The 23,110-nt window shown below is 38.7% G+C and overlaps 1 protein-coding gene across 3 annotated transcripts in view; it reads left to right on the plus strand.

Moving 5' to 3' along the window:
- The window catches only part of LOC121316717 (mitogen-activated protein kinase kinase kinase 4-like), a 53,970-nt gene that overhangs the window by 22,898 nt on the left and 7,962 nt on the right, over window positions 1–23,110 (plus strand). For all 3 annotated transcript variants that reach the window (XM_041251819.1, XM_041251818.1, XM_041251820.1), the window contains exons 3-16: window positions 3,715–5,120; window positions 8,310–8,570; window positions 9,549–9,701; window positions 12,103–12,260; window positions 12,708–12,824; window positions 12,921–13,020; window positions 13,386–13,469; window positions 13,969–14,235; window positions 14,540–14,689; window positions 15,111–15,272; window positions 16,556–16,689; window positions 17,092–17,170; window positions 17,342–17,420; window positions 20,286–20,382. In XM_041251819.1, coding sequence (XP_041107753.1) covers window positions 3,715–5,120; window positions 8,310–8,570; window positions 9,549–9,701; window positions 12,103–12,260; window positions 12,708–12,824; window positions 12,921–13,020; window positions 13,386–13,469; window positions 13,969–14,235; window positions 14,540–14,689; window positions 15,111–15,272; window positions 16,556–16,689; window positions 17,092–17,170; window positions 17,342–17,420; window positions 20,286–20,382 — 3,247 coding nt within the window. The remainder of the gene's footprint in view (window positions 1–3,714; window positions 5,121–8,309; window positions 8,571–9,548; window positions 9,702–12,102; window positions 12,261–12,707; window positions 12,825–12,920; window positions 13,021–13,385; window positions 13,470–13,968; window positions 14,236–14,539; window positions 14,690–15,110; window positions 15,273–16,555; window positions 16,690–17,091; window positions 17,171–17,341; window positions 17,421–20,285; window positions 20,383–23,110) is intronic.

Genomic DNA, 23,110 nt, shown 5'->3' on the forward strand with positions numbered 1-23,110 from the left:
AAGTTTAGTTGGGCAGTTAATGAGGGAGGTCGGGAGGACCATTCTTCCAGGAATAGGGTGTTTGGTTCAGCATGTTGGGTAGTGGGAAGTGCTTGTGCTTGCTGTTAAACCTCTGTCATTAGCAATGCATTCTCGTAAGACATTAGGCAGTGATGGTTGCATGGTTATCGCTTTAGTCTTGTTTAATATTGCGTGGGGAAAGTTGAGTTGGGCAGTTAATGAGGGAGGTCGGGAGGACCATTCTTCCAGGAATAGGGTGTTTGGTTCAGCATGTTGGGTAGTGGGAAGTGCTTGATTGACCATGTTGCCAATACGATTCTTCTGCAGTGTGCTGTGAAGAGAATAAAGATAAATTACTTTTTTAAATTTTTTTGATACATTTTCGGTGGTGTTTTTCTGTCTGAAAGTTATGCCCTCACCACCCCCCACCTGTTACGATATGCATAGCATTTTATAATGACACATTAAGGATGTGGTTTACTGAATCTGAAAGGAAACTAACATGCTTCTATTAGAACAGCAATGTCAAACAGGACAGTGCATTGAAAGTATGGTAGCATCAATCTGATTGTAACGTGCTGTGTAAGAAGGGTGGAAGGGTTGGATTTCGAAAATGCTGTTCATAACCTACAGTAATGGTAAATGTTTATTACTTTCCATGGAAACCAACAGCAGATAAGGCTCATTTTCAAGGATGTTTGACATTAAACTTAATTTGCCAGGCAGGAATTACTATTGAAAAGAATAGGCTGTTGCTTTACCTGGCACTTGCATGCTGCAGTCATTATGTAATACGAGCTGCCAGCTCGAGAGTTCAATTGTAATTGGATAATAACAGAAGATTACCAGGTGTTAGAATATACTGTGGCTACTGTACAGCATGTCTTATGAAAACTTTGTTTATTATAACAAGATAATCCACATATTGTGAATTGTATGTTGTTTTTTTTAAAGGCGATACTTGATAAATGATTGTCTAAGCTATTGAAGGCTATATCTTGGGAACTGATTGTCTGATTTTGCTTAAACTTTTTAATATGGGGGTTAGATAGAATATTGAAAACACAGGGATGAAAACAAGGCTCCCATTGAATAGCAGCTTGATCCATTCCTGGTTTTACTATGACTTTTTAATAAGACGCACCAGAGCTTGTTACATACACACTGTGGCTAATCAAGCTCACAGTAAAACCTCAGCAGTAAGAATCTTATTTCCATGCCTAAAACACATCTGTCATAACTCAGGATGTACTGTAGGGCGACCATTGGCATCAGATGAAATGTGCAGGTCTGCAGGGTTGGAAATGGATCTGAATGGGTACATATCAATTACTCAATCCTAATTTCTTCAGCGGTGGAGTCTGCTTGTTTGAGACTGTTGCACAAAAGTATTTGTTGTATATTGTAAGAGAATGGATATGGGTGATAGAAAAGTGTGTTGTATCACCACCAGGGGCTTTTGTATACTTTACATCATGTAGATTTTGCTAATAATATATTAATTATTGGTTGTATAATATCCTAGTGTGTGTGTTCTGTTTCTGTGTAGACCAATATTGCTTCTGAACAAAACTGTCAAGGTTGGTGGTGGGGAAGCATGTCAGTGTTGCACAAACATTGGATTTTTTTGCAGACCACACTTACTGTAGCAATTATAATTAGGAGTGGATTACTATAATTACACACAATGCAGCAAAAATGGTTTAACCAGTGTTTTCAAAAGTGAACCTGCTATTATGAAATCCCTATTTAAATGTGGGCAGGGCTTGGATTGTTAAATCGGTTTCTGTTATTGTGTAAGGGTAAGGCATGAAATGCAGAGACTAACAGGGAGAGTATATGTGCAGAATGTATCACAAAGAGAAAAGGGCTATGCATGACTGCATGTACGAATCACCCCAGACAGCTAGCGTGCTACTGTAGGATAATTTATCTGGTGCATTTCTGGTGCTTCCAGGTTAAAATGTCTGCGACTGGGTCAAATCAGGTGATATACAGACATTTATTTTATCAGTATTAGGAAAACTTTTGCTCTGCTTTGTTTTGATTGTTTTAAATGCATTCATCTTTGTGTTGGGACTAACAAAATAACCAAATGAACCGGTTGTTTTTTTAAACTGTTAACAGTCAGACAAAAAAAGACATAGGCTTGTTATTGGAAACTTTCAGATCTTAAAACAAACGAACCAAAAAAGTCCAGTGTTTCTGTAACAATGGTTTTAACTCCATGCACTTTTGACCCACAACAGCAAAGAGTTTGCTGGTAATAATGAAACACTGCTTTTCACTCAGCTGCTATGGCTTTGTAGCTAAAGTGGAATGTATCTAAATGCATTATAAGCAAATTGCCATCTGCACAGCTGAGATTGTTTAAAAACTTCATGAGGAGGGTCTCCCGAGTGGTGCATCCGGTAAAGGCACTCCACCCAGAGTGCTGGATGCGCCTTATAGCTTGGAGATCGACGGTTTGAATCCAAGCTATGTCACAGCCGACCGTGGATGGGTGTTCCCAGGGGGCAGCGCACAGTTGGCCAAGCGCTGCCCAGGCAGGATAGGGGTTAGGTTGACTGGAGAATCCTTGGCTTACCGCACCAGCGACCCCTGTGGCTGGCCGGTCGCTTGCAGGCCGGCCTATAAACAATGCAGAATTGCCCTGGTCCTTCGATGCTGTAAGTTCGGAGTATGGCTGTACGGCGGACTTTCGGAGCGAAAAAAAAAGCTTGCTTCGTCACTCCCGAGTTAGTTTGGGGGTTCCAGTGGTGAGCCAGGTTGAATAATAATTGGACTTTCCACATTTGAGAAAAAAAATTGGAAAAATTAATAAAACTAATTTGTTAAAAAAACAAATAAATAAATAATGAAGTGACAGATGGTGACCGTGCTTTTACAATCTTAGTTAATGCATGTTTTAAGCTTGTGCAATCAAAGTAAAAGACAAAGTGAATTTAAAGTAAGCCTGTAATTGTCTTGTTTGAAGCACTTGAGTGTTCTCTTCCAGAAGGAGCTTGTTACAATGGTTAGCATCTGTTGCTAGGTGACAGACAATAGATAGGCACTTGATTGTTTCCCTAAAACGGGGTACTAATAAATGTACCATTTTAGACATTATTTGTTCTTTATGGCAGTTTTAAAGTCAGAGTTAAACATTACAGGAACAGAGGGCATTGCTGTTTGAAAGAGGCTTGGAATTTACAGAATGTTATTAACAAAGAAATACCATACCCACATCTGCTTAGCATTTTGGAGTGCTCATTTGTCATTGCTAGGAATTTAAGATAATTGGCACTAAATTTGTTATCTTCACAATGTATACTGTAGATGTCAAGAAAAAATAATTTGAAGGCAATTTGCAGAAATATGGCAGCGGATTGCACTGGAGTGATACAGAATTGTCAGCTAACAGAGCAAGTTACTGTCTTAACAGCACAAGTTAATATGCTATTCTGCTTCTGTTCCATTCTACTTCTGGAGTGATTAGTCAGAGGTCACAGACAGAAGAATGAATGAACTTGTCCCTTGGTTAAAAAGTTTTAAGACTTTAAATATAATTGTAATTGTGTTGGATTTACTTTTCTAATATTGTAATTTTTTTTTTTTTTTACTATACAGCATTCTTCTTTTTGAGACTTGAACTTCTGCAATGAATGATGTGTGATAAATTCAGCATGTAATGGGCCCATTTTAAAAATGGTTATTTATTTATTTATTTTTTAGAAAAGATGAATGCATCAAACCAACCCCTGCATAAAGAACCTAACAAATCCAGCGACAATCCAGAGGAGCACAGTTACAAACACGGGAAGAAGCTGCGTGCCAACATCAGGTCAGCCCAACGGGACCATAAAAAAACCTTTGAAGGCTCTTTCATTCTCGATCCTGGATCTCTGACTAAACCCACGATTTCGAGCATGGATCCCCGCAAGCCTTACCTGAGCCTGGGCTGTGTCAGCGGAAAGCTTCCGGTTCCCATGCCCGTGACCCTAGCCAGGACAGCCCGGCAGACCTCTCGCACAGACTGTCCTGCCGACCGCTTGAAATTCTTTGAGACTTTGCGGCTTTTACTCAAGCTTACCTCAATCTCTTCGAAGAAAAAAGAAAAAGAGCAGAGGGGTTTAGAAAACACCTCTTTCATGGGTCTAAACAATGAGGTGATCTGGCTTGAGCTGCAGGCCTGGCATGCGAGACGCAGCGTCAATGATCAAGACTTCTTTCTGTTCACAGCACGCCAAGCCATCCCCGACATAATTAACGAGGTCTTGCACTTTAAAGTTGACTACAGAAGCCTTGCTAGTCAATCTGAGGACATGGTCCTTGATGGTACTGAGGAGGAGGAAGAGGAAGAGGAGGAGGAGGGGGGGGAGGAGGAGGAGGAGGAGGAGGAGGAGGAGGAGAGCGGTGCTGTTCATTGTAGTAGGACTTCAGGAGTCAGCGCCACAAGCCCCTCCTGCTATCACGAGCACCACCAGCGCCAGCGGCTGGCTTTTGAGCAGGTGAAGCGAGTTATGGAGCTGCTGGAGTCGGTAGAAGCACTTTACCCATCATTGCAGACTCTTCAAAGGGACTATGACAAGTATGCTGCCAAGGACTTCCAAAGCAGAGTGCAGGCACTCTGTCTGTGGCTGAACATCACCAAGGACTTGAACCAGAAGCTTAGGATTATGGGGACTGTTTTGGGCATAAGGAATCTGTCAGACATTGGCTGGCCAGTGTTTGAGATCCCGTCCCCCCGGCCTTCAAACGGGAACGAGGATGAAGACGATGAGGAGAATGACTCTGTGGCAACGTACACAGAGGACAGCGAGGGAGAGGAGCTGCCAGAGGCGGTGGAGGGGGGAGAGACCACCCTCAACAACCATGAACACAAGCCCAATTCAACAAGCGCAACCCCCATGCTAGAGAGACTCCTGTCAGAGGATGAGATTGCTCCTTTTGGAGCACAAGATTACACTAGTGGGGCAGGTAGCAGTAAGTACTGCTCCACATCGATTTACAGACCCTTTGTGGATAAAGCACTGAAGCAGATGGGTCTCAGGAAGCTGATATTGAGGCTGCACAAACTTATGGATGGGTCTTTGCAAAGAGCACGCTCAGCACTAATAAATGATAAAAAACTACAAGAGGTGAGAATATCATAAAGGTTTTGTAATAATGAGCATGTTGCAGGCTGTACGCAATGATATTTTTGTTAAAAGCTACATAAAAGCAACATGCATATGATCTTCAGTGTGTACATAGAAGCTAAAGTAGCAGCACATATGGGTCCAAAACATGGTGTTGGAGAGAGAATATTTGTTCAAGGAAATTTTTTGTATATTAGAGGAGGGGTGGTCTCTCTACCACTTCAGTGTGATGTCACTCTTGGCAATGGTTTTGCATTGGCAAAGGGGGTGATTATTCAGGTTATCAAGATATTACCGTAAAAATCATTTTATAGGTCGTCTGGTGAAAAGTTGCTCCCCCCTTTTTTGAGACTTCTTCAATTTTAGAAAAAAACATTTTTTGTGTTTTAAAATACATTTTTTACAATTTTATTTTATTTCTACTTGATCAGCACCGATAAATAGACACACAGATTTAGTTTAAAAATAACCCTTGTTTGCAACAATGTATTCCATTAATTTTTTTACAATGTTTTTGTTTTTTTTAGTTAAACTGATAGAAACTATTTGTTTTCAAAATTTAAAAAATAATTAACAGAGCGTTAAATAATAACTAAGAGTGTAAAAAAGTTGTACATCACATCTGTATTAAACTACCAGTATTTTATTTTGGCTTATCAAGTACCCAAACAAGTTCAAGAACATGTCATCTTTGCTTTACTGAACATTTCTTTCCAAAACCATGCTTAGACAACAGTTCCAGCGGCATTGGCTTTTACAGATATGTCATATTAATTCAAATTTAAAAGTGTTTAACAGTGCTGCTTCATCAAAAAAACCACACAATAAACCAAACAGTGCACTATTTAATAACCATTAAACAAAACATCTTAATGTTGCATACAGTGTAGTACAATTGCATTCGATTTCCAGCTGTACAAATATATTCATTTTGCTTTGTTAATCAGAACCATAACCATACACATACTTTACATGTGTACCACTGCATTGCATTGCACATTGACATGTAGAACAAGTTACAGTATGCATTAAAGTTATTCAAAGTACTTCATTCAAACAAAATGTTTTCTAAACATTTTCCTCTTATCAGCTCAATGTTTTTTGCAATTTGTTTCGTCTCCAGTCACGTACTATTTCAGGACCAGAATCTGTAAATGTTTTCCTAACTGCTTACCTTTACACCACGGGACACATAACAACGCACATCTGACTAAAATATAAAATAAAATAACTCCCTCTATAGTGTACATATAGTGAAGCAAAAATGTTACTTTCTGTCAATTAACTATAAAGCACTATGTAATCAACACTATTTTTTACAAAAAAATAAAATAAAAAAGGTAACATTCCCACTCGTGGGTCATTTTAATTAGCAGCTAAATAGCGGTCAGGAGTTCAGTTCGAAGTGACAGACAACCAAACCAAATGCAAGAAGGAGAGCGGGTCGGAAGAGGGCTACAGCTGCTTTCGCAACGTATTTACTAAGCAAGCAGTCTCGCCCCAGGTTCGGCTGCAGAAGCGGGGCTGAAATGTCTCGACTACTGGAGAAAGCCGCAACTCTTCTCGCAGCAAAAAAGTAAATACATTTGGACAGATAACCACGTAATAGACCTATTTATTTAGTTATAAAAGGAATGCTGAATAAGATGCCTGTGCTGTAATGTGCCAGCACAGCTTTTCTTCAGTTCAGATACTGTATCAAAAGGGAGAGACAGAAACTGAAGTGGGACTGAAAAGTTGTTTACAGTTTTACAACATTGGTACTGTATTTATCATTGAAATACTGCATGAATCACTAGTATTGGGAATTGTGGGACATGCTGTAGGAGCGTTATAGCCGAGAGCCTTATAGTGAGGAGCTACTGGCACTATTGATCGATACATAAATTTTTATTTATTTTATTTTTTTAAATAGAAATGTTAAACCACGTGTTTTCATTTTATAAGGTCATAATTTCATTTTGTATTCCTGTAATACAGTTCCCCATCTTTGCTTCCCACACACACACGCACGCATTTTCAGTACTTTTCTGCAATAAAAAAAACAAATTAATCCATGATTTTATTTTTTTTTAAATTAAATTAATGATTAGTTCTATTTTTGCACTCTGTGACATTTAATTGAGTCGACTCAGCACGTTCATTATGCATGTTGTATCAGCTCGGGTTACCTTTCTCTAGTGTAAAAGCAACTGAAGCTACCCCAGCCGTACCAGGCTGGCTCAGCTCGGCTCGGCTTGGCTTGGGTGTGGAGGTGGAAAAGGGGTGTTAGGCACACCAGCGCATACGTCACACCTGTGTGTTAGTCGCTGCCCCCTTTTAAGGGCACCGCAAAAATGCCTAGAAAATCAACCTCTACGCAGTGAGTAGGTGAATAAGGTGGTTAAATAGGGTTGAGTGGGTAACAAATGCTCTGTATGTTATGCCAGGAAAATGTGGAGTACAGCTGCTTTTGAAGGACAGGCGATTTATCTATTCAGGTATACAAATGTATTTAATAAGCAAGCGGTCTCAGTTGAATAAGATTGGGGGGACAAAAAGGGGTTTTACATGTTTGAAAGACAAATGCATGTTATAACAAAATATTTGAGTACATTTAGCAGTCGGGGCCATGTTGGTTCCAGGAGATCAATTATTAAAAGTTTATTTGATCAATTTCTGCCTCGGGAGAGAAGCCTTATTGACCCCAATTAGATATAATTGAAAATCATTTACCAAGTATTGGTTTGGCCAGTGTGAGAGAGAGAGAAAGAGGGGGAGTTAATTATCCTTGTGATTTCTAAATGAGTTGATTTTCACAATTGCACACTCCTGCTCATCCACCTACTAGAGATAATTCCAGCCTTTCCTGTCAGAGAAGCTGTTTCTGAATGAATGAAAAAAAGGTTGTACACGTGGGGGTGTTTTCATGGAATGAGCCAGGAGAGCCACGCACTCATCAGCCTGTGATGACGAGCCACGCATTCATCAGCATGTGATGACAAGCCACGCATCAGCTTTCCAGCATATTTTAATTTGTATTTAGTGATCTTCATAATGGGGGTCACTAGTGGTGGTGATGTGTGTGTGGGGTGGGAGGGGGTTAATATCAAGTAAGCTGTACTAAGAATAGACCCATTGTCTCTACTTGTACAGTAACATTATTATTACAAAGTGCATTGTATTTTTCTGCATTGTTATTTGTTTAAGGAGTTCTCGGAGTTTCCAGATCCTATGCTGTGTAGCGATTACTTGCCGGAGCTCACTAAACGCTTATCAGATGAGGCTCCTTGCTCGGAAGAGAAAAGCAACACTGTGTCCTGGGATGAGCTGGTGGCCATGGACCTGCCCTCCTTCGAGCCTGCCTTCCTGGTGCTATGCCGAGTGCTGCTTAACGTCATACACGAGTGTCTCAAACTCAGGCTGGAGCAGAGACCGGCTGGAGAGCCTTCCTTGCTCAGTATAAAACAGGTTTGCTTTTTTAATTTGGTGTTTGTTCTTCCTCTGAATTGAAGCATGGATGGCAATTATCCTCCTCCTTGGGGTTTATACTGACAGCAATGCTTTTATACTCCCATTGAATGAGCTGTACGAAGTGCAACGTCAAAAATGCTTTGAGCTGTTTAGTCATAATAACCCTCCGTTCAATATGGCATTCAAGCCCACAGCTGCAACTTCTCAGGACTTTGAAGGTCAGCTTTTGTTAACTGCGGTAAAGGTAGAAGCGGCAATTTATCTCATTCTCAATGCCATGGGGCGGGGGGTGGGGGGGATTGGTTGAAAATCAACCAATTTTCAGTAACATCCCCATTTAACCGCTTATGTACAGTACAGCTATGGCCAAAAGTTTGCATCACCCTATAGATTTAACAAATTTTGCTTCATTACGTTGAATGAAACCTGCTGAATAAGTTTACGTTAACATACATTGAATTACACACCTCCTATATAGTGTTCTGTATACTAAAGGAAAAACTGACAAAAACACTTTTGGTCATAGCTGTATGTTAGGTACATTGCATACATTTTAACTTCCTATCATATTATCTTATTTTATTACAAACAGCCAATAAACATAAAACATAATGTACCTTGGGGCAGAACCGATTCTGTGTGTTTCAGCCTTGAGATCTGGAATTACATCAGTGAGAAAGTGAAGCCCACACTGCTGAGATATTAAGCAAGCTGTTACAGATGTGATATGGCTAATTACTACCCACAATGACTCCCTAGTAATTTATGAGTTAGTCACTTACTGGTTGGATTTTTTTTTCACCAGTTTCAACATTTTAAATGCTAATAATGTTTTCTTTTGTTTTGGGGTTACTGAATTATCATGGGCTCCTAGTACAGCGCTAGCAATAGCAAGTGCCCTTTAAAATTTAAAACGTGCAATTATGCAAAAGCATTGCAAGTGAACAAAGGCAATGTCTAATTCATGTGTTATAGCTCGTAAGGGAATGCAAAGAGGTCCTGAAGGGCGGGCTCCTTATGAAGCAGTACTACCAGTTCATGTTGCGCGGGGTTGTTGCAGATCCACAGGGACTGCAGAAAAGCAGCAACATTGATGAATTCGAAGAGGACCTGCATAAAATGTTAATGGTAGGTTACCACAATTTGTACATTTTATTTATGTATTTATTAGGGCTGTCAAACGATTAAAATAATGAATCTTGGTTATTCTTGGTTTTAATTGCATATTACATTGATACGATTACTACATCCATCTAATTTAAAATTTGTTTTACTATTGATGCTGCTATTCTTCTTTTTATTACTATCCTTAAATGTAAATAAAATCTTTTAAAATGCATTTATTAATGTATTTCAGACTGAGGTACCCCATGCAAATTCGCCATCTTGTTTTTGGCATTGGCTCAAATATGTAAAGCAAAACCACTTAACAAAATGCTTAACAGGGTGTAAGTTTTTTGACTGTTGCATTGCCTACAATGTTATGTGGTGCACGTAAATAATTAGTACGCATAGTTATGCAAAATAGATGTATTCACATAAACGTTTTGGAAACTGTAAATAACTTGTTGAAACAAACTCAAGAGAACAAGCAGACAATCCTAACTAAACTAAAAATAAATACAAATCAAACACTGGGATTATCCTTTTCAATTTTTAATCGCTGGAAACCTTTCACAAGCTACCTCAGTTGTCAGGTGTTTTTGCTTTACCAGGACGACCTGCACAATGCCAGCTAGTTTGGGCTCACTTGAAGTTCCAGCATTTGTTTTTTACATCGTCCAGCCGGTCTCTGTAGACCCTGTTTTCTGTGAGATGCCGAGCTGTTCAGTCTCTGCTGTGCTTTTTTAGTTTTTGTTGACGTGTCTGATGAGTAGTATTTCATTTATGTTTTAACTGCGAGTGTCCACCTGCACACAGAGCCATTTTTTAGTGGGAACCAGGAATATTCTTATGATGCAATTTGAACGAGAGAGACCAGGGTACAATGGTATCCTGGGGTACCGCAAGGTGTCTCCTTTATTTAACCAGGAAATGTACCCATTGAGATCTGGGACAATACTGGGACAATAATTTAGAAATTACAAATGCAACCAACACAGTAAAATGTGTAGTTCATGCTTGATCAGTAGCACACAGAGCTGAGAAGACACATATTTAGCTTGATTCATGGGCTTGCACCGATCCTGAATTTCTGTCGAAACTGGTTGGTTTAATTTCTTGTTATATTGTTGTTGTCTGCAGCAGAAGAGCTGCTAGTGTATTTTGAGAAGGGAAGGCGTGTTCACCACACTAGCTGTACTCATGTGTGATGCTGGAACTCATATTAACAGTAGACAAATAAACATCTTTCTGTCCAGTGCGCTGTGAGAATATTTTAGAAAAAAAAAACAAAAACTCCCATTCATTTTTAGTGCTTTGCTCCATTACACAGTTCAGTGGCTAAATTTCTATTTAAACAATAACTGCACTCAGATACTCAATCCAATGTTGCCGTGGCCGGGATTGAAGTACAATGTGCCGAAAGGCACGCACTAAAATAATTCCTCTCCAAAATAATGAACGTGTTAATCACAGAAGTTAACAGCGATTTAATTGACAGACCCTAGTATTTACTTTTAGGACTGCATATGTAAAAACCCAGGGTTAGTACTATGTAGGGGCCTATTTAAATCACGGGAAATTTACGTGTTTTTCACAGGTAGGTTATGGAATAAAATTAGGATTTAGCAGTCATTTCGTGGACCTGTTTAAACATTAAATAAACCTAAGTAGACAATACTTCAGAGCAATACAAAAGCCTAAAACAGTGGTACTTGCTTCCTTACTAATAGAGTGCTGCCATTTGTTAAAGGCAAGCATGCAACATCCCTCAGCAGTTGCTGCTGACATTCTCTGTCTGGTGTGGACTTGCCTATACATTGAGACTGCACGCCTTCCATCCACTGAATTGGTTGGAAGTGTAAGGCAAGTTTTTGCCAAGTTATACAGATGTGGAAATCGATTTAGAAACAGTCCCAAAGCTTGGTTGCCCAAGGGCATCTGGCATACTTCAGTAAAGGCAATATATGCAGCACATTCGTTGTCATGTTATTTGTCCCATTCAGTAATTTATTTTGTTAGTACCGAGTCGATTTCAGTTGTTGGTTATTCAAGATCAGGTTTTTAAAAATAGTGGTGTGTCCTGTTCCCCAGTCCACTATGCACTGTGCATTTTATGTGTGCTTTTGCGTTTTTATGAAATGATTGGATTAGTTCTTTGTTGTCATTTGTTGCTTGAGTACATTTATTTGTAAAAGTTGAAATCGCATATTTTGCAATTGAGAATAGTTTACTGCTACTGGTAGTAGTAGTAGTTTACTGTACTCGGTATACAGACAAGTAATAAAATAAATAAATAAAACTATCCATTTCCAATAGCTGTTATATTTATCATTGCTTTACAAATTCGCATAGACTGAGGAATTCTCCTGAATGATTACTACTGTATGCAATGTATTTTATGTTGCTATTAACTTCTGCACGTCAGGTTTATTTCGATTACATGCGAAGCTGGATCCAAATGCTACAGCATTTACCTCAAGCCTCTCATAGCCTCAAAAACCTTCTAGAAGATGAGTGGAACTTCACCAAAGTGATAACACCCTATATCCGGGGAGGGGAGGCTCAGTGCGGAAAGCTTTTTTGGTAGGAAAATGTTTTTTTTTTTTTTTTTTTTTTTTTTTTTTTCCTTCTTCCCGTTTGCAACATGTAAGGAGGTACCTGATTTGTTTGTGTTTCTTGTTATTTGTTATTTGCTGTTGTCATTATGGAAAAACAAGATAATCAAGTGAACACAAGAAACGTTCAAGAACGATAAGAGGCCTGTTCGGTCTGTCAAGGCTCATCCAGTCATCGCATAGTTAAATGAACCGACCTCAATAGTTTACAGCATGTAGTTGCACTTTGGGTATTGCATATTATAAAGATAATTTTAAAGCTCTTTTACTTTATTACATTATTTAGATGTTAATTTAAATATTTTTTGTGTGTGTGAAGCGCTTTGGGATCCTTCTGATGAAAGGTGCTATAGAAATGTGAATTGTTGTTGTTGGTGAAACAAAATAAATTTGTCTAAATTCCTGTGTTCCACAGTGACATAGCAGGGATGCTGCTAAAGTCTACTGGAGACTTTGTGGAGGCTGGGCTTCAGAAGAGCTGTGATGAATTCTGGGAGAGCGCAGATGACAGCACGGCTTCGGACGAAATCAGGTGAGGAAGTTCGGCGTCCTCTTAGTGGTGTAAAGAAGTGTCACATTGCCCGTGCTTTGTGTGGCAGGTAACCGATGTCTTCTGTCATCTTGACAGGAGGTCAGTGATTGAGACCAGCAGGTCACTGAAGGAGCTATTTCATGAAGCCAGGGAGAGGGCATCAAAAGCTCTTGGATTTGCCAAAATGCTTAGAAAGGTACCGCATTTACTTGTTATCCATGGTCCCTGTGTTAATATGAATAGATGTTGGTGTTATCATTTACAAGTCATACAGAAACTTTGGTCCTTGCAAATAGACTGTGTCTTTTTATATTGGGTTTGGGTCCTTTAATTCATGTGGACTTTGAACATTGTGGGCTTATAGAAGGAGAAACTTGGATCTTGGAGATCTGCAATCTGGAAATCAGACAAAGTAATGCACACAACTCCACTGAAAGACATGAATCAGCATAGATAAGTACTGGTGACTCAAAAACACAAGGGCATTTGAGTTTGTGTTAATTGCGGCACTGTTTTCACATGCTGACTTTCCCTCACCCTCTTTTTTTGGCTTGTCGTCAGGACTTGGAAATTGCAGCAGATTTTATTGTGTCGGCTGGTGTGCTGGACCTGCTGAGTACACTTAAGACAAAAGGTTATGTCAAGGTAAGCTTCAAAGTAATTCCCAGCCAGAATACTCATTTAAAAATCAGTATTTTATTTAATGACTGCATAATTGAGACTTGCTTCTTTGTGGTAAAATGTCCTTTGTTATAAAATTGCCCAGTGCACAATGTTTGGGCATGATAGTACTGACCCATGACCCTTTATCAAGAACCATTAAGCATAACATTTCAATTAACTGTTTTTTTTAGTCCTGAATAAACTGATAAACTTGGTTGTGTCTTCACTGGCAGTAATCCACACGCAACAACTATGTAATGTTGATACAGTTGGGATAAACAAGGATGTGATGAATATTAGGATATGAAGCTGTTTGGATCCTTATACCCTAATGTTTGCACATTGCTCCCTCATTGCTATATAAGCTGACCTTACAACATGCAATCTTATTGGATAGAACACAAATACCGTGACCTCTAAAGGGATAGCACTGTATAGAATGTGTGTTCATCTCCACTAAATGTGTGTTTTGACTGCTCAGGTCCAAATCCCAGGGTTGGAAGACCTCCATGTCTTCATCCCTCCCAGCCTCTCCATGCAGAGGCCGCTTATCCTCCAACTTCTGAACACAGCGGCAGGGAAGGACTGCTCCAAGGACTTGGATGACATGATGGACGAGGCGTATTTACTAATGATCAAGCAGCAACCCAGAGATGGTGAACAGGGAGATAACTGGAGCTTGTGGGAAGGGAAGCAGGTCAAGGTAGTGCCTCAGGTGGAGACGTTGGACACCTTGAGAACCATGCAGGTATAATACAAATATATATATAAATACATTTTAATATAATAATAACATGCATGGAAAGGAAATACCGGTGCATGAACTTATCCTCACTGAAAGAAAAAATATATTCTTTCCGCATCCCATCATGGAGTAAAACCTGGATCCGAATTCGTAATGGTGTTGAAGTTCTTGGCAGGGATACGTGTGTAACCTATATGGAGGCTTGCTGTACTTAGCCAGCTGCATTTAGTGATTTTACACATCTAGACCTGCGCTTGTTTTGCTAATCGGGGTGGTCCATGAAACCAGCTGTGATTTCTCTTTTCAGGTTGATAACCTGCTGCTGATAATCATGCAGTCAGCTCATCTGGTGGCCCAGAGGAAGGCTTTCCAGCAGTCTATGGACGATCTGATCACCTTGCACCGAGAACAGACCTCGAGTCAGCCTGTCATTGCCAAAGCGCTGGAACAACTTAAGGTAGCAGCACATTTCTGTCTGCAAATTTTTATTTCTATTTGGCTCAGTCCTTGTTTTGCAATTGCTTGTCGACAAGAACAGTGATGCTAGAAAGCTTGGGAGTTGATTGTCTTTACACTGTTCTATGGTTGTGTGACCATGATCAAGCCTCTTAAGCCCTTTGAGTATTGCTAGGTAATGTATTGTCTTATAGTTGTAGTGCACATTTTTTGTGAAAAAGCAGAATGGATGAATTGGCTCATGCAGTATACTCACTACTCAGTAACATTAGGGACATCTAAAAATGTAGTATTCTGGACAAAAAATAAAGAGATACTTTCTATGATTTAGAATGAAAATCTAAATCTGGGCCAGTGTTTTTATCTTCACTGGCAGTAATCCGCTTGAATAACATTAACATTGTGTTGCTTTTACCTTCCAGAACGAGGCTCTGCAGCTGTGCAACAAGATAATCAGTGCTATTGATCGGGTCGAGTACATGTTTACTTCCCAGTTTGAAGCTGAAATTGACGAGTCTGAATCTGCCACCTTACATCAGTACTACAGAGAAGCCATGATTCAGAGCTACAACTTCGGTTTTGAGGTAAGCTGTTATTCATCAGGCAGGGGTTGAAGACTAAGCCGGGTGGATCCGCGACAAAATCATATTGATCTAGATGAGAGTCTGTAACACTAGGATGGTGAACATCCACAAAGTAGACTAGGTGGCATCATTTCCTGCAGCACACTGAATTCTTGTTTCCATGCCAGGCATTTAGCTGCACTCTGGCCACAGCCCCAGGCTGAAAACCAGCCCCACACAATTGTAGCTGCTGTGTCACATTTTCATAGGGAAGCTGAACAAGTCAACTAAACTTGCATTTACACTGAAAAGTTAGAGGTCTGAACGGTGACTGATCTCTTACTAAGCCAGGAAACCCTAGAATCTGAACCTGACCATGCAGTTACTGGAAGCAGTTGTGTAAGTCTCACAGTTAAATATAGTCAATTCTTGTTCATGTGAATTTCAAGAGACCAGCAAACACATGTCTTAGCAGTAATTCTTATATTGTTATCAGGTGTCTATGTCAGATGTTGCTGTCATTTTTTTTTATTAAAGTTACAGTAACACTGAAATCAAATTTCAATTCCAGAAAGCAAAAATACTGTGCATTTTATTTAAAAATACGGTTTATAGGCCTGTATTAATGTATCCCGGTTTTTCGGAATACAGCAACATTTTTTTTTTTCTTGTACGATGGTAAGTTATCCACCACTTTCAACACCTCTCCAATTTTTTCTGCAAGGATAGTGCATGTTTTAGCGTGAGCACTATGGCAACTTGAAATGCATCATAGGCTTTGTGGTCACCAAACAGCACTAAAATACAGTACAGATACGCTAATCTGGGTGCAAGTTAATACATTTCCCAATATCCTTTGCATGTTTAATTTTATTCACTTTTCTTCCTTGGGAGGGCTCCAGAATAATTCGTACTATCAGGAATTTCGTGTTAAATGAGTTTGTATTATAAGAAGTCATTTACAATAAATGACTGCTAAATTTGGCCAGGACCTTGTAGAAAATTCGTACTGTCAGGAAATCCGTCGTTTTTACCAGGATTGACTGTAAAATAACATTTTGTGCACAATGCTAAAACAATATGTGTTTCCTTTTATGAATGCAGCTGTAACTGCCTGTTTTTTAACTATTATTGTTCCACTGTGACAGTTTTGTGTTCATAACATTGCATTGTTCCTGATGAAGCATCATTGAATTGAATGGTTCATCGATGTCTGCAAGTTTGATGCAGATTGTGTTTCTAAATTCATTATCCCTCCCCCATTTGTCCAGAAGCGAATGTTTTCCTAACTTGCTTTTTTTTAGTATCATAAAGAAGTTGTGCGCCTGATGTCTGGTGAATTTAGACAGAGGATTGGTGATCGGTATATCGCCTTTGCCAGAAAGTGGATGAACTATGTTTTAACAAAGTGTGAAAGCGGCAGAGGTACCAGACCCAGGTGAGGACAGCATACCATTTTGCAGTGTATTTATTTATTTATTTTTATGTCCGTATTTTCTGCTTTATTATTAATGGCTACACCTGTGTTCACTTGTGCACAAAAAACTTTATCTGTAAGTGTCATATATTTGCTGTTTCACACAGTAAATAATAAAAATGTCATGCAGCTCTGCCATCTGGTGGCCAAAATAATGAAGTGCCACTGTTACATTTATTTATTTATTTAAAAAAAAGGGGTGTTCCTGCTTTGCAAGGGAAGAAGCAAAGCACCAGGCAGCAAAGCCAAACATGTTTAAAATTGTTAATTTGCGACAACACTGTTGTTTAGACGGCTGCATGAACATTCGTAAACTTCTGCTGAGAGTGTCTTTCATAAATGATCTTGTCGCTTTTCTGTTAGGTGGGCCACACAGGGCTTCGATTTCCTTCAAGCAATTGAGCCAGCCTTTATTTCAGCACTGCCGGAAGATGACTTTCTGGTAAATGAGGACTGCTTAAAAAAAACTGTACTGCTTAAAAAGAAATGCTAAAAAAATGCGAAAAACAACTTAAACATGTTCTGCCTGTAAACTTTTCTCACATCAGTACTTAAAAAAAATAATAAATAATAATAAATAATAATAATGTTGTTTTATTTCATTTTTTTCTAGAGCTTACAAGCGTTGATGAATGAGTGCATTGGCCATGTGATAGGAAAACCACACAGTCCTGTCACAGGCTTCTACCTGGGTAAGATTCTCAGTGGTTTTTTATATAAAACTGATTTATATCTCTATTAAACAGTTAATCTTTGATACTGTTTAAATACTGTTTAAAAAAATTGCATTAACGCAAAGTCTAAAATCTTAAAATAAATTTAAAAATTGTGTGTAGATTAATTAGCTAAATATTTAATTACAGCTTTGCTTAATGAGTCAGGAGTGTCAGTTACATATTACAAAATTGTGTGTGTGTGTGTGTGTGTGTGTGTGTGTGTGTATATATATGTATATATATATATATATATATATATATATATATATATATATATATATATATATATATATATATATATATATTTGTGTGTGTATGTACATACATACATACATACATACTTGCATACAGTGCCTATGAAAGTCTACACCACCTTTTAAATTGTTCACCTTTTGTTGCCTTATAGCCTGGAATTAAAATGCATTAAAACATTTTTTTTTTCATTTGTCTGCACATCCTATCCCACAACTTCCAAGTGCAAAACATATTCTAGAAATTTATAGACGATCAATTAAAAATAAAAAATGAAATAGCTTGGTTGGATAAGTGTCCACCCCCCTTGTAATAGCGATCCTAAATTAGCTCAGGTGTAACCAGTCACCTTCAGAATCACACACCAAGTTAAATGGCCTCCACCTCTGTTAAATTGTAGTGATTTACATGATTTCAGGATAAATTCAGCAGTTCCTGTAGGTTCCCTCTGCTGGGTAGTGCATTGCAAAGCAAAGACTCAACCATGAGCACCAAGGCATTTTCAAAAGAACTCTGGGACAAAGGCCTTGAATATCCCTTGGAGCACGGACAAGACGATTATTAAGAAGTGGAAGGTGTATGGCACCACCAAGACCCTGCCTAGATCAGGCCATCCTGCCAAACTGGATGACCGAGCAAGAAGGAGACTGATCACAGATACCAAAAGGCCAATGGCAACTTTGCAAGAGCTAGAGGCATTTTTTGGCCAAGAGTAGTCAAAGTGTGCATGTGACAACAATATCCCAAGCACTCCACAAATCTGACCAGTATGGTAGGGTGGCAAGTAGGAAGCCATTACTCAAGAAAGTATGCGAAAAACATTTGGGAGATTCTGTAGCCCTGTGGCAAAAAATGTTGTGGTCCCACAAAACAAAAATGGAACTTTTTGGCCTAAATGCAAAGCGTTTTGTTTGGAGCAAAACCAAACTACTGTGACGCATGGAGGTGGCAGCATCATGTTATGGGAATGTTTCTCATCGGAAAGGACTGGGGCACTTGTCAAGATAGAAGAGAAAATGAGCAAAGTACAGAGAAGTCCTTGAGAAAAACCTGCTGCCCTCTGCAAGAAAGCTGAAACTGGGATGGAAGTTCACCTTTCAGCATGACAACAATCCAAAGCAAACAGCCAAAGCTAAGGAACAAAAAGGTAAATGTCCTTGAGTGGACCAATCAGAGCCCCAACTATAGGTGTTCAAAGTTGGTAGAGACCTATCCCAACAGGCTCATAGCTGTAATTGCTTGCAATAAACTGTGTGGAGTATGGTGTGTAGATAAGTGGAAAAAAATCCTCATTTAAATGCATGAAACTCTTCAAGGGGGGTGTAGACTTTCTATAGGCACTGTATGTGTGTGTGTGTGTGTATGTGTGTGTATATATAATATATATATATATATATATATATATTCTGCTGAGTCAACGCCCCGGTTTGAATGATCGAAGCTCATGTGAATACAAACATTTATACCGTAGTCCTTTGAATTTAAGATTTCCTCGAATTTAAGACGCAGCCCAAATTTCCCAGCGTCAATTTGAGGAAAAAGTAAAACCTGAATTAAATATGCATTTAGATAGATACAACCTCAATTACGCACATAATAAAACTACATATGGAAGCAGTTTGTGTCTACTGTCACACAGAGCATTAGCTATGTGCTGCTTCTCGTTTCCAGTCATGATTACTCATCTGTTTTTCTCCCTTTTTTTTGAACTGTGGTATTGATTGGCGTATCGAAAAATGTACGGGGTCTGATCAGCATTTCCGATCTGCCCAAGCTGATACTGTTTGTTAGAACGGAGCCTAATAATGAAACTCTGAAATTTGACTTCCTCACCAAGCTAATGACTTTGAAAATGGCTGCCTGTGTGTCATGGATGATTGGAGATCGGGCAGTAACATATTGGTTCGTCTTTTCTCTGCGGCCAGTCACGTTGCTGCTTGTGTACTCCGCTATTCACATCTTTGGTTGTCGATTGTAAAACACATCACTAGACTCAAATTTAAGATGCAAGAATTTTTTTTTTTTTTTTAAGAAATTTGTTTAAAAAAGTGCATCTTAAATTCAAAGAAATACAGCATTTCGTGTTGTGTTTTCACACTGGACACTCCAATTCCTTACTTGCAGTGGACTGAAAATGTCACTTTTAGCATTTTTCACCTTTTTTATGATGTGCTTTTGCACTACACGCAGTAGCCTTACAGTTTAAATGTTTATTTTGTGAAAATATTTGATATGGCAAAACAGTGGACATACTGCTGCAACTTTGTATTTCACCAGTCAATAAATATGTTAACAGCACTTCTTGATTCTTTAGCGTGACTGTGTGCTGTGCTCTACCTTTTATAATTTTAAGCAAGCCTAATTGTAAAAGTAATCTATCTACCTGATGTTAATAATGCCTGTAATTTCGCCCCACCCAAACACACACACACACACACACACTTTGTATTAACGGCAACTTTACGCTGCCTGGGTGTTGATTCGGCAGAAGTGTGTGTGGGTGTGGGTGTGTGGGGGGGGGGGGTGTGGGGGGGGGGGGTGGATTTAAAGATTTTATTTTTATTTTGTCGCCTTTTTTTCTTTTTGCAGCACCGAATCGTAACAGCCCTCGTCCCGTCAAAGTCCCTCGCTGCCACAGCGATCCTCCAAACCCACACCTTATTATTCCCAACCCCGAGGGGTTCAGGTATTGTGCAGTGCTTCATAACTGCTTCAGGAGTGAGCGTGTGTTACTTAATCATTGCCCTGTTACAATACACATGACACACATATATTGGAATAATGAAATTAATTGCTACAACATTCTGTGCAACTGACAGATTTAGGATGATTCTTCTGTCTCTTTTGTTATATTTTATATATCTTTTAAAGGGTGTACACGGACCTTTTTATTTTATTGTGTTACATTTTCCCATGTGATGCTGCAACTGTTTACGTAAGGTAGGTGTATTGTTTTAAATTATAATCGTATTTTATTTTTTTACATTTTGACCACTTTTTAAAACTTTTTAAATTGCATTCCCTGCAGGTCCATGCGGGTACATGGGAAGCCGTCTTGAGGCAGGGAATGCAATTCAAAAGTTTAAAAAAGTGGTCAAAATGTGAAAAATAATAATTTAAAACAATACACACACCTTACATAAACAGTTGTAGCAACACATGGGAACACGTAACACAATAAAATAAGAAAAGGTCCTTATGTACCCTTTAAGGACAACTTGTTAGTTGGGAAAAAAAAAAAAAAAAGAGGTGGATCATAATTTTAATACCATACTCAAAGAGGCCGATATAGTAAGAGCGTAGTATGACAGTCTTAACCTGTGGTCAGGGAATGAGCTATTTGGTGTTCTACTTCAGGAATAACAGGAGCTTGTTCCATCACTTGCTTGTCTCTTGATGGTGTTGGCGTTCCGAGTAGCTCTTGGAAAGGGATTGCATGGGGAAGGGATTGCAATCTTCTCACTATGAGCATCACGTGTGTGTGTGTGTGTGTGTGTGTGTGATATGTGCATGTGCACCCATCATCTTTCTCTATGGTAGCATTTCTCCAACCTTTACCAAGATATTATGGTTTATTGCCCTTTTATTGACTAAAATAAAAAACAAAACTATAGTGTTCTGAATACCAGTGCTGTAAATTAATAACTGTACAGTATTTATTGAAGTGGTGTTTACAAACCATATATAAAATGCTTAGTTTGAGCAATAGTAACTAAACAGATATAGAAAGGTTGTCATCTTGTTTGTTTATAAAAAATGTGGATATATCCAAATACTGTCAAGTTAAGAATAATGCACAGAAAATAAGGTTAGGGGTAGGGTTAGGGTAGTAAGGCTGGCCCTGTTAAAATGCCTTTTTTATGTTACCAGGAATTAATTGTATGGTTAGAATTATTCAAGAGACGTCACTCTTAGGAGGTTCGAATGGGGATGTGACATTAGCTGATTCAGGTTCATTGATCCATTTTAATGAGCACTGTTTGTGACGACTTTGAAAACAGCTCACTCAATGTGTTGCCTTCACTGAGACCATCCTGTGCTGTGTTCTCTTCAGCCAGGTCAGCAACTTTTTAAGTTGTAATTTTGTAAGATTAAACTAACTGATTTTAGGCAACTTGATTTCTCCTTCCGTTTTGGAACGTGTTCCTCTTATTCAGCTGAACAGCCAAATGAGCAAGATGGGGCCGAAATGCCTCCTCTCGTTTGTAAACTTTCTTATGGTCTTATGTCTGCTCAGTGAGCAATTCCAAAAACCTGGTCTTCTTCAAATACGTGGGTCTGTTGTGCTTGCAAAATTCTTCATTTAGTTGTTGGGAATGCTACTGTAGCATCCTTTGCTTTATTTGGAAAACTGTTACAGCTTTAGATTGGTTGGTCTGCATCTGGGGAAAATGTGATCGTCATTAAGCGTACTGTAGGTGTTCAATGCAAGTACAATTTTTGGATTTTGGATGTAGGTCAGGGTCACTTTTCCTTGTGTGCAGACTTGCTTTAGTTCTGCCTTAGCTGGTATAGGTCATGCTTAGTTTCAAGTCCTGTAAAATATTCAGTAACAGATTATAATTAAGGACAGAGATTAATTCAAACGTTGAACCACATAATGCTCGGGGTGTGGGAGAACAGAGACTTGTGATTTTATTTGTGCTTGTTAGCAACATGTCAGGATGTCTGCTCAAAACTGCACAGCCATTCTTTATTTATTTATTTTAAAGCTGCTTCCAAACGCTGATTCTTTTGTAGAAATCAAATGACACGAAAGTTACAGTAACAGTGACACTTGGAATGGCTATGATTGCTCGATGTAAGAAAAGTGCTGCTAAAAGCATACCTACCCCTGTTGGTAACCATTTCTTACATTTTATTTTGTTCTTCGTTTTAATAAATGTGTAAATCAGTTTCTTCCCTTTTAAAACTCTGTTAAGGTTATCTTGCAAGTGCACCAGATTCTGAGCTGTATCTTCAGATAATTAGATGTTTTGTCTCCTTTGGGTTTCTTTGTGAGGGTGAGAAGCACTTTGATACAATTTCTTGATGCATTTCTCTGTTTCAAAGTGTTTTCCACATGGTAAAATTGTTTAGGATTTTTTCTTTTAATCCAACAATATTTTAGCAATGTTTGTTTCATCAGGATGTTCTACTGTATTAGTTTATGTCTACATTGCAATGTTTGTTTCATCAGGATGTTCTACTGTATTAGTTTATGTCTACATTGCAATGTTTGTTTCATCAGGATGTTCTACTGTATTATTATGTCTACATTGCAATGTTTGTTTCATCAGGATGTTCTACTGTATTATATTATGTCTACTTTCTTTTTCGAAAACAGGTTTAACCACCCAGCTGCTCATTAATTTTGGCAATTTCCATGTTAAAAATTATCTTTTTTTTATTTTTCTTTCTTATCCCTCAAAAAC

This window comes from Polyodon spathula, chromosome 6 (assembly GCF_017654505.1).
Source record: "Polyodon spathula isolate WHYD16114869_AA chromosome 6, ASM1765450v1, whole genome shotgun sequence".
In the NCBI taxonomy this organism is placed as follows: Eukaryota; Metazoa; Chordata; class Actinopteri; order Acipenseriformes; family Polyodontidae; genus Polyodon; species Polyodon spathula.